This window comes from Fulmarus glacialis, unplaced genomic scaffold, assembly GCF_000690835.1.
Source record: "Fulmarus glacialis isolate BGI_N327 unplaced genomic scaffold, ASM69083v1 scaffold30200, whole genome shotgun sequence".
Classification (NCBI taxonomy): domain Eukaryota; kingdom Metazoa; phylum Chordata; class Aves; order Procellariiformes; family Procellariidae; genus Fulmarus; species Fulmarus glacialis.
In genome coordinates this window covers 47,677-59,816 of record NW_009190082.1, presented here as the reverse complement: position 1 = coordinate 59,816, position 12,140 = coordinate 47,677, and the positions used below count along the sequence as shown (strand labels likewise).

Genomic DNA, 12,140 nt, shown 5'->3' with positions numbered 1-12,140 from the left:
CTATAGTAAGGTGGGGGGGGGTAAAGGGGGGGAAAAACCGTTTTTTATCTCCCGGAGCAGCAATCTGAGGAGGACACTCCCATGTCTTATCAGAAGATTGAGGGATCATGAGAAAGTTTGTACCGTGGCTGTTTTTAAATTTAATTTGCTGATCTACATTGGCTGCCATTGCTTGCTGACAGTTTTTGTTTTCAGTTCTTATTATGAACACACACAAAAAAGTATGTAAAAGCATTGAGAACTAGGAGTAGGAATCTATGATGCTTCCAGCAAGTCTTAAGGCACTCAGAAAGGCACTGTGAGTAAAACTGAAACACTGTGCGTGTGGAAGGGCAGTTTTATCACACTGATAAATTTGGTGCATAAAAAAAATTGGCTGAAGTGTTCAGCTGCCTTGTCCTTCCCGTTACAGTTATGTATTTAGACGTGACGTAAAGGCACACAAAATTTTGTCACAGCTGCTGTATATGCCATAAGATTATATTTTGTAAGAACCACACCATCCTTATCAGTCATCTTAGCTGTCTTAGAAGAGCAAAAAATTCCATACTGCTGTGTCCAGCATCATGAGACAACATCAGCTTGTGCGGTATTGGTTATTTCTTTAAAAATGTAAAAAGGGTGCAAACATATACATGCTTTGTCTACATTCAAGTCATCCATTCTGAGGTTTATCATTTGGAAAGCCAGTGCATGTGTGAAGATAACAAAAAGAGCTTACAAAAACCAGAGAGAAATGCATGTAATGCACTAAAAGTATGAATACAAATAAGGGAATAAGTTCATATTTTGTTTTAGTTTCATGTATATTTATAGCCCTATCAAATTACAGCAAATTAGGTTGTGTGTCATATGCTGCTAAACTACTTCTGATATAAATTAATTTCTAAAATGACTTTACTATAAGTCATTTTCCTGCTGGCAGCATTCTCAACATCGTTTTTATGAATAACATACCATATACATGTTGATGATAGAAGATACAAATAGATTGATAAATAGCCCAAATGTCTATCTGTAAATAATAGAAACAAAATAATAGAATAAAAGAGGAAACAGTAATCAAGACAAAAGGGAAAGAAAATGAATATGGAGAAAAGATTAGTAATGTTGAATAGAGCTATTTATTATATGTCTTGTAACCTAACTGCTGAAAAGCTGTTTTGTTTGTTGTCAGAGAGTAGATGGATGGAGAAAACTGTTCAGTGTAGTTACTTTGTTTAATCCTTTCTGTTTATTTTTTTTCTTTGGTCTCTGAATACTATGGCTGTGGTTTTCCTGCAAGTTTGAAAATGAGATAGGAAGAGGTGGGATTTTATTCTATGTGTTTTAATCCGGATTTTATCTCCACTTTAAATTCTGTGCCAGTTACCCATACCAGACCATCTTTATGGTCCTTTTTAAAAAAAGAAAAAAGTAATTGCATCTTTTTGTTCTTAAAGCAATTGTGAACAGATCAGTTTCAGATGTCTGTGCAACTTGCCACATTCATGCTACGTGTCATCAAATTGAAGGAAAAAGTGTCTGCATCTGTAACTATGGATTTGTAGGCAATGGAAGAACTCATTGTCAAGGTAGGCTGCCTGCTTGTAAAATGGCAAGAAAATGTGTACATTCCTAAAATGTTCTTTCTCAAGTAATATTACTGACTTATTCAAAACATGGTAAAAGCTTTGTCATTTCCTGCCAGAATTTCCAAAACGTAGAATATGTGTGGATTGTTTTCCCCCTTTTTTTTTTTTAATGGCTAGCCATGAGCTGTGCTTTACTTGTACTTGATGTAAGTATTGTTTTGTAGTTAGTTGCTTAACTATTTTATTCAGTTTCTGCTATATAATGAAGGATTTAAATTAGTTTTGTCTTAGAAAGTGTAGGGTTTTATCAAATATTTATTTTTAAAATAAAATATATTGGAATGATTTATTTAATATTTTTTATCTTAGCTTCAGCAAAAAGGAATTAAATATGGTGGGCTTCACTTTTATTATTCTCTTCAACCTATGCGCCGTTGAACTGAAAACTAGGCAATAAAACTGGCAATTAAAATTAGCACTTTTTTGCTGATTTTTCCAGTTATCTCAAATTACTGGGTAACTAAAAATTAATTTCATAAGTTGGGGGTCTGGTCTTAATAACTCTGTGCATATATACAGAGATTTCTTAAGTGCAAATGGCTGTACATGAAAAGTGTTATTCAGCTTTGTTTTATTACTATAGCTGATAATGTCCTTTTAATACTATCTCATGCATGAGACATGAATCAAAGGATGATGTCAAATGCTGTGTCTGAGTGTATGTAACCGCTTACCACTGCTTAATGGGAAGATCCTCTACCTCTGATTTCTTCCACTCCATCTCTTCCCCTTCCTTCACAAGCACTGGCACCCGCTGGACCCTGCACAGAGTTCAGTTATCTCATTATTGTGGGAGAAGATGAGCTGCATATGTTGCCCTGTTAATTCTCTGCCAGTGGAGTGAGTTGGGTAGGATCAGCTCAAGCTCCACAAAGTGCTGCAGCCAGTTCATGCCATAAGGAAAAGCAGAAGCGGAGAGCAGGGCCCTCTGGTTTCAGCAGCTCTTAGATCAACTCAAGCTGTGTCATGAAACTTTATTCACAGTTTCATCCAGGGACAACCACCTCTGTTGGTCTAAACTCTCCAGCTTACTAGCAGTGTTTACATCGCAAATAACTTAGAAAGAAAAACAGTAAGGGAAGTCTGGTTACACAAGAATGAGTGAGGAGGGGAGGATGCTCTACTTTTCTTAATCTCTCTCTGATGTGTTTTAAATGTGCTAACAGATAAAGATGAATGCCAGATTGGAGCCAGCAAGATTTGTGGAAATCATACAGTGTGTCATAATACACATGGAAGTTTTTACTGTGTTTGCCTGGATGGATACCGAGCCTCCAACAACAACAAGACATTTATTCCCAATGATGGCACGAACTGTACAGGTAGACATCACAAAGAACCTTGACCACCAGGAATCCAGAACTTAATTTTCTACTGCACAAATCTTTTTTTTCTGTCACTTTAGAACTTACTTTCTAAAACTCTATCAGAGCACTTTCTGCTGTGGATGCAAACACTTACTTGACATCTAGGTTCTAACAGCTATGAATTAGTTCCATTTTGCATTCTTTGCTGTGCCACAAATTACTGCTTCATAGTCACATTCAAGCGATAACCTTTCCAGAAAAAGAAACTAGATTTAAGAAAATAAGATTATACTTATCTTTCCCCCAGAATGTCATATTTGTGTTTAGTGTAGAAAATTAGCGAGTTCCTTGTTACAGTAATGAACTGTTGTAACTGATTAAGATATTTGCAGATATGGGATTTTTCTGGCGTTGTTGTAGCAGGAGATAACATTGGAAACGATCTGTCTCGAAACGCTTTAAAAGATAGCTACCTACAAAATTGGGAGTCTCCTCCTTCCGGATGCTTGAACACCAGGCAATGAGAAGCCTCTTTGTTTTCCAGACGAGGCATCAGAATCTACATAGAACCATTCATGGAATGCTGTACTTGTTTTAAGCTTGGGTCCTACTTTAATTAATTAAAAAAACCCATATTACCAAGTGCATATATTTTTCTCTGAATTTTTAGATATAGATGAATGCGAGGAGTCTGGGCTGTGTGGTCGCAATGCAAGATGCGTGAATACTGAAGGAAGCTACAAGTGTTACTGCAATGATGGTTATAAATTAGAAAATGGAGAGCATTCTTTTCATCCAGATGAGAACATAGTTTCATGCAAAGGTGAGAGTCTTTGAATGCTGTTTTTGCTAGCAGATAAAATCAGATCTTACCGAATACAGTAGTACCTGCTCCGACCTGTGCTTTTAAGTCTGCAGGGCAGAAGCCCTCTCTGTGGACTTTGCCTGCTGTATAATTTTTTTCTTCTTGGGTTCGGTTTGTTCCAATGATGTCTGGATGGTAGAGTTGACACTGGATATGATTTCTGCATGCTCTCAGCAGTGGTTCAGGTGTGCAGGGTCAGAGAAGCTTAATAATGCCATGAAGGTGGTGTAGTTAGTTTCTGAATAGGAAGGAGGTATGGTATAATCCACTTGCTTATATGATCACACTGCGTGAAGGGGAAGGGAAGAGAGGATAAATAGCTGGTAAGAGAGGTCAGATGAATGAAACAAAGCTAGGGGAGAGGAATAATAAAATCGTAGTGTAGCTATTTGTTACATACTGTGCCACCTGCATAAATAAACTGTTCTGTTTATCTTGCCATAAAAAAAAATTCAATTTGAAACCGTTCCTCCTTTCCTCTCTGGTGTAGGTTTTCAAAGGTGTAAAGTGCTAGCAGCATAAGCTGTAGCTGTCAGAGTATGTAATAAACCCAGGCATCCCAGGTGGAAGGAACTGCCTTGATTATATCAAGCTCTCATTTCTGAGTTATTGCAAGAACAGTCAGTAAAGCTCACTGCCTGTAATTCGTCCGGTGTTTCCAACTGGAGTGCTCTGCTTCATTTTGGCAGAATTGCTGATAACCCTGCTTATCTCACCAAATTCCCCCTCCACATGCTGTGGTGAAGTGGCGTGTCTGTACTGACTGTCACTTGTGGAGTCAGACAAGGAAACCCTGTCAAGCAGCTGTGCTGAAGGAGTGTAGCTTTTGTATGCAGGCTGGTTCAGTGAGGTGGAGGAATTGAGGGGCAGACCATTTCACTTCAGCCTGTCTGCAGTGCTTCACCTTTCCCAGGCACAGGAAAATAAGCTGCGCACTGGGGCCTGAAATTTTGCTCTGGTGTTGAAGGATCGTTCAGCCATCACTGTAACGAGACTGGCACACACAAAGCACCATCACATTGCAGTATCTCCTCTTTGGTGTTGTGAATGGCTCCAGCTATATGTTAGTAAAGATGTAGCTCAATACCTGGATCACTGTGTTCTTCCAGTGGTGGCCAGTACAACTCTTCAACTCTAATCTTCTACCCCTTTGGCAATCCCTCAGATTCATCAGATTGAGTGTATTTTGTGATGTGACCATCCAGTTCAGCTCATCTTAAAGGTCATGTGTTATGATTTTTGTACTGTGAGATCTTTTAGCCCAATCTCTTTGCAGAAATTGGATGTGGTTCCCCTCCTGAAATGAAGCATGGCTACATTGTGGGGAACTACAGCTTGCTACCAGGAAGTGCGGTTCATTATGAATGTAAAGAAGGGTTTTACAGCAACGAGGGAAAGTTCTCATATTGCACTGCAAACGAAACTTGGGAACCTCCCACTTTAAGCTGTAAAGGTAAAGAGAGTCTTAAATCTTTCTTAAATTCTTTATTAAGGGGGTTTATGCATGGGGAAGTGTGTGTGTAAAAGACAGTAGAGTGTTTCCTCAATCTGAAGGATAATTTTTCAAGATCTGGCTGTTAGCAAAAAGAGAAGAAAAGGACGGGTTATAAGATTTTGCCACCTCTTCTTGTTAGTGTTACGACATTTTTGATGCTGGTCCTTGCATTTTTACAGACTCTGCAGCGTGTCCTTGTGCCTGTGAACCAAAGCCTAGGAAACAACTAGATTTCTGTAGCATTTCATGGGAAAGGCCACTGAGTTGGAAGGCATCAGTGACCTCTCCTGAAAAGAACAATTTTTCTGACAGCTTTCTGACAGGTCAGGTTGGAGTTTCTGAGCACATCTCTCATGTTTAATTGAAATAAAATACATCAAACACCAAGAAACAGCCCACGAGTCTGAAATGACAAGTTTTTTCCTAAGGTTGACTGTAGATGCAAAAGAGAGGCATCATACCACCCCTCATCTCTGGATAATCTTCATTATTTTAAGAGCATTTGTGCATGAGCAAACTCTTTCACATCTCTGAAGTGTGAAGTTTCCTGTGAGCATCTTTAAAACTCCTGCTCACCCATTCTGTGGAAATATTACTGCTTACAAGTGCAGGATTTTGTGTTCCCGTGAGTAGTTAGAAAGTCTGTATATTGGTTAAATGTTAGCTAAACTTGAAGTGCTAGCTAACAGAAGCTACACTGTGTATAACAATTCCACAGGAGAATTGTCATCCTGAAAATTATCACTTAGTGAGGAGAGTTTCTTCTCTCAGAATACAAACCTCTTGGTTTCTAATTCTTCCCTGTTTTCTTTTTTTTTTTTTTTACTTTGAGAGTGGATAGAAATATAATGTTTTTATGTGTGTCTATGGGAGGTGAATAAATTGGAATAAGGATGCTAAATCAGTGTGGTTGGGAAAAGTGAAATATTAAGTATCACTAGAAAATTCGTAAGAAAGAAAAGATAAAACGATTTAATGCTAAATTATTGGCATCAAAAATAAAACAATTGAAATAACATTATTCCCCCAAAATAAATAAAGGACAATGAATTTGAAAACAAAAAGGAAGTGCCCAAAATCTCAAGAGGTCCCTAAAAAAAACTTGTGGAATGCAGTCCTTGTGAGTTGTTGGTACATTTGTTTTTTATTAATATTTTTCAGTGATTGCTTTTTCATGTGATTTTTTAAAATTTCTACAATCAAACAGTAGGTCAGGTTGGAGTTTCTGAGCACATCTCTCATGTTTAATTGAAATAAAATACATCAAACACCAAGAAACAGCCCACGAGTCTGAAATGACAAGCTTATTTCCCCTTTGTATTGCAAGCTTTTTTCCTGGATTTCAGTTATGACTTCTCTTTTTGTAAAACCAGCAAGTCTGATTTTTTTTTTAATATTAGTAAAGGCACCTTTAAATAATTCTTTAAACTCTGAGAGTTTCCGTGATAACTCTTTGTCACTAATTTAAGAATTTCTCTTGGCCAGGTGTAATGTCTTCTTTTTTGAGAAAATCAGTAAGTTTGTCTTTTGTCTTCCTTCCTGTGGTAATTTAGGAGTTTATTTTATATAGTCATGATGAAACTGGCCATTGAAGGTAGGTCAAACTTGGTAAAATGGTCACTTGGTCACTTGGTGTGACCTAACTGTAAGTGGAGCAGATCCCCTTTTTTTTATTTAAATATAAGTATATGGATGTAATGTGTCTTTGAAGAGTATAGCTTCCCTTGAATATTAATAAAAGAATTTTCTTGAGATGAAAGGTCAGATGGTGTAATGGGAAGATGTGATGTACGTGAAGAAGCGTAGTTAAACTGTTGAATGTGAGTGTTGTGTCATGCTAACATGAAAGTGTTTTAGGTGGTTGCTTACCTTAGAAAATGCACGTCATATTGAACAACCTGGTTTTTGTGCTACTTGACCTCTTTGTTTTATGCATTTGTAAATGACAGCTTGGCGTGTTTGTGAATAGAGCAACTATTATAAAGCATTTTACTTTAACAGGAAGCTTTTGTATTGTATGTGGTAACCTCTTCTATGGTTTTGCATTTCTCTGGTCCTTGTGCACTTTTCAAGATTTTGCTTCCTAAAGGCAGTTTCTGCTCATCTGCCTCCCTCGGACTGTTGCTCACTGCAAATGGTATAGAACCAGCTTGCCACCTGTACTCGCGTTTGTAAAAGCAGGAGAATCTTAAAGATTAAAAAAAAAAAACAGGACATTTTCTGAATACTAGCAGCTAGGCTGAGGAAGGAGTCACAGATTTAGCATGCCATACTGAGAGAAAGGCAGAGAGAAGTCATTTTATTTGGAAGCAGCTCTGGAGTGGCTACAGCACTCCCAGTCACGGTGGGGATGTCGCAGAGGACATGAGGGCCTGTTGGATTACCACAGGAGAAGAGGATTAGTTGATAACGATGAAAGAAATATTCATGGGAGTGCAACCGTCATTACTTCTGCTGCTTGACTAACAAGTTTATCTTCCTCTTTCTTCCTCTCCCTAGGTGTGGATTGTGGGGTTCCACCTTCTGTTTTGAATGCACATCCAGCATCTGTAAGTGGGACCACATACGGAAGTGAAGTTACTTACAATTGTGTTCATGGTTACTTTATTGCAAGCGGCAATCAGACTGCAGTCTGCAATGCCAAAGGACAGTGGGATGGTACTGATTTGGTGTGCAAAGGTAAATGAAATCTGCCTTCAGATTTATTTAGCATAGATACTGTTTCAGCCACCGTAATAAATAGCAGTCATCAAATAGAGACATCCTCTTTGGGCATTCAGTTTATACATTCTTCTGGCATATGAAGTTCAGTCACAAAACAAAAGCCATATATAAAACAGGGTTTTTTTATCTGTGTGGCTAATGACATTGCAATTAATCATTAAAAGTTAATGTTCTAAGGACAAAATTCCAATGCATGTCAGGCATTGGGATTTCCATGAGATGAGAATTCAGCCTAAATTGCTGCCATTTTTCTAGCTCAATATCTACTCTGTGGTTGAAGCCACTACTCAGAAATTGAACCACTATTAGCAGTTAGCGTCCCCTTAAAATTCCCATATTTGGACAGTTTCCTATTGCAAACTATGATTGCTCAAGCATGCTATTGTTATTTGACAAGAGTCATAAATCCCTTTTGTTACTATGATTTGGCAGAACATAGCCTAACAAGTTCCTTGGTAAGAAGAAACACAAAGGTACATTTAAACAAAAGTATTTTGCCAACAACATTTCTAGTGTACTGTTACTCTGAGCTCATATTATTAGTTAATGTGACCTCAGGATAATTACAGTCTTTAGTCAGTTTTTACATTGGAACAACTTCAGTTTTCCATTCACTGGATGATTAGTATATTTTCACCTTGATCCAGCAGGGTGGAATCTTCTGTTCATTGCAATCAAATGTAGTCATTATTTTGAATGTGCCATGTCTATGTTACAACAACTCTCTACTTTTAGAATCTTCTTTAATACTCTTATTCTGGGTCACCAATCTAAATAGAAGGTTTGCTATATTACAGAGGAACATAGTTTTGCATTTCTGCTTTTCAATCTGATTACAGGATGGCCGTGGGCAGATAGCTGGAGTTAAGCAGCAGTAATTTTTGTATCTCATCGCATACTGTCCTTCTATAAGTTAAGCATATTCTTTGCCTGTGCATTAGTTATTCTAAAGCTTGTTCTGATGATTTATAATAGATACATACATGCATACACATTGGGATATGAAAAGGAAGGTAGTCATGATGGTGGATGTATTGCCCATTGCAATACATATGTTTAACTTTTCCTTTAAAGGTTGTACAGATCATGATTCTATACACTTTGTTTTTTACTTCTTTGTTTTCCTCTTTTTGAGTAGAATTTCAGAATTGCTTAAGATTATTTATTAAACAGTTTTAAAAGCACTTGTTCTCTGCATATAAGCCTTAGTGAAGGTAAGATCTTAATTTTTACATTGTTTACTTATAAATTTAGTGATGCAGAATCTTTTATTGGGGTGTAATGTTCATTGTGGATTTGAAAGGGAATTTTAACCCTAAATAATATTCTTCCATTGATTTGATGTTCACTCTTTATTCTTTTTTGTTCCCTAATTTTATTATGAAGACCCTGAAAACAACTGAGTAAATGAATTAATTTATGAGTGCATTACCCCAGCATTCTAATTATCTCTAAAGTGGTCTGAATAATCCATAAAATTTTCTTCCAGAAGTGCTCTTCCAGCTTGTCTGTAGCAGCTTCTCCTTTTTTCAAAGCTTGAATTAAATCCACTGGCAAAGGAACATTACCTTCTTGATGCTGTTCTTCCATGTCCCTCCTTGGACCATGTGTCATTTTTCAGATCTATTGTTACTAATGATAGGTAAAATAAAGGAATAAATAGCATGTGGGGGTTAAGAGAGTGTTGTGGGAAGATAGATCCACTTGTAAAAATTGGCTTAGGGATCCTTGTTCTCCATTTCTAAACAGGACACTGTTATTTTATGGTTCGTCTTGAAGGATAAGTGCCCCACCCTGCTAGAAAGTCTCCAGTCACAAAATTCTGGGTTCTGAATGGCTGGCCTGACTTCTAGAAATCCCTAGGAAGTGGAAAAAAGTGAAGTGCTACTTGCTGGGACAATTCATCTCTCTTCCTTAAACGCTTTGATATGCCTTGCCTGCTTTCATTTTCACATTTTGTTATCGTGTTTTTTCTGTTTCAGAAATAGACTGTGGCAAACCTTTCTTGATTCCCCACACAGAAATGATCTGGCACAACTCTACCACTCTGTGGAGCAGAGTGTACTATCAGTGTAAAGAAGGATATTATTTTAATGGAGACAGGAATTTTTCAGAATGCACAATAAATCAGTCATGGGAGAATATTACATACATATGCAAAGGTAAATATTACTGTAGGAAGTTGCTGTGGGGTGTGCTATTTAAATAGTTTCTCATTCCTGTTCTGAAGGTAGGAACAGGAGGAAGGATGAAGGCAAGAAATGCTTTTCTGATTTACACTGTAGGGAACATGGGGGAACTTTTTGGGGGAAAGAGAATGTTAACCGTGCAACAATTTCTAGTGGATGCCACGGATCTTTCTGTAGCTGACTTGCTTTTTATTTCAAACAGAAAGGGAGTAATGCAACTGGAGTTTCATTGTTGCACTGAGAACCTTCAGCTTTAAAAGACAGGGGAACATCACCAGATGACAGAAGGCATTTAACAACATTTTGTCATGGGCCTAATACTGTAAAGTGCACTGTGATGAAAGTAGGGGCAATGGAATTCAAAACTCCTTTTACTTTTTAAAATTTTCTTATAATGCACAAAGTAAAATTTGTTTATCGTTGCCTTTCCAGCCTAGATCTAGTTTCTGAATTTCACTCCGGAAGGATTTTCTTATAAAAGAATGAGTCCTGTGAAGGGAGATCTGTAATGAAGGTGTTGTCATACTGTGGGCTTGGAGACAGGATATACTGACATTTTAATAGTAGGAAAATATAGCAGATGTTTTGGACTATGGCTGTTGTGCTCCTTAGTATTCTTCTGTGTCCTTAGAAAGAGACGTCACATGACTGGCCGTCCCTTGTTCTTAAGTAGCAGTGCTGTCTTTTGCAGATGGTAATGTTCCTGTAGCTTTGTAACATCCACATTTTTCAAAAGGACTGGAAGCGTATCTTTGACTGCTACCACTTCACAGACCAAGCCTTTACACAAGGAGTTGTCACTTGATGCCTCTTTTGCCTCCCGTGATGTCTTGAGCATTCACTGCAAATATATAACATGTGACATCAAATAAAATGACAATGCAGAAAAGTAGTTCTCTCACTTTTTATAGTGCCCTAATAAAAATGGAACTGCTGTTGTTAGAAGTCATAATTCGTATTTCATTGAGGCAATCTGCATAGCTATACTTTCTGAATTGGTTTTGCGGCCAGCATTGTGTAGAGTGGCTAAGTTAATCAGGTGTATCAGTCTTTGCAATGCCAAGAGTTCTGTCTTGAGCACTCTGAAGCTTCGAAGGGCCTGAACCTGCAGACTGCACTCACAGGATTACCAATGGATTTCAGCAAAAGCTTTCGCAGAGGCAAAAACATAGACTCCAGCTCTAGCTGTTGGGTCAGAGAGCCAAAAAAGTCAGAGTTATGCTCAAGTAGAATGGAAGAAAACTTTTAAAAAATAGTGTAACTAGTCCAGGCTCCTTTGGAAAAAAAAAAAAAACAACTTAGTACAAAGGCCTTCAGCAGCTTAACGTCTACATTTTTCAGACTTATTAGAGGTAACAAATGACTTTCAAATGAAATGAAATTTCTGTTTCGGTAATGATGTCTTTCAGATGTATATGATCTTAAGAGTGTGTGTAATTAATCAGTAATTCCCATTAAAATGAGAGAGAATCATGTACCATTCCAAAATAACTTATGATAGAAGTCGGAAAACCATTTGTCTTTTCCTACTGCCTGAAAAACCTCATTAGAAGTAAGGAAGTTAAGAATTTCCCCTGAGCATGTTCCCTTTGGCAAATAATCACTTCTTCATTTCTTAGGCAGTGATTGCTATGGAATGCCGTTTATTTGCATTGTCTGTTGCATTGTCTGTTGGGATATATAATAAGTGTGTGTGTGTGTGTATATATATAAGTACATTTAATAGTAGCTGGTTTAAATATTAAAAAATTGCTTAACAAAATGAATTTTACTGAGAGGTGCTGATTGGATTAAGCCATCAGCAGTGAAGTCTGGCAATAGTCAGCTGGATTACAGTCTTCCTTTCCCAATGCTTGATTTATATACGTAAACTCAAGAACATACCAGCAATTAAATACCTGCTGTCCAGTAGGTATTGTGAGTCTA

General features: G+C 37.5%; 1 protein-coding gene across 1 annotated transcript in view; it reads left to right on the top strand.

The window, feature by feature from the left end:
- Positions 1–1,442: 1,442 nt before the first annotated feature.
- SUSD1 (sushi domain containing 1) overlaps positions 1,443–12,140 on the top strand; it is a gene marked incomplete at its 5' end in the record, with an annotated part of 44,240 nt that continues 33,542 nt past the window's right edge. The window contains 6 exons of the mRNA XM_009584536.1: positions 1,443–1,574; positions 2,801–2,956; positions 3,612–3,764; positions 5,083–5,259; positions 7,801–7,980; positions 10,008–10,187. Of these exons, the coding sequence (XP_009582831.1) occupies positions 1,443–1,574; positions 2,801–2,956; positions 3,612–3,764; positions 5,083–5,259; positions 7,801–7,980; positions 10,008–10,187 (978 nt within the window). The remainder of the gene's footprint in view (positions 1,575–2,800; positions 2,957–3,611; positions 3,765–5,082; positions 5,260–7,800; positions 7,981–10,007; positions 10,188–12,140) is intronic.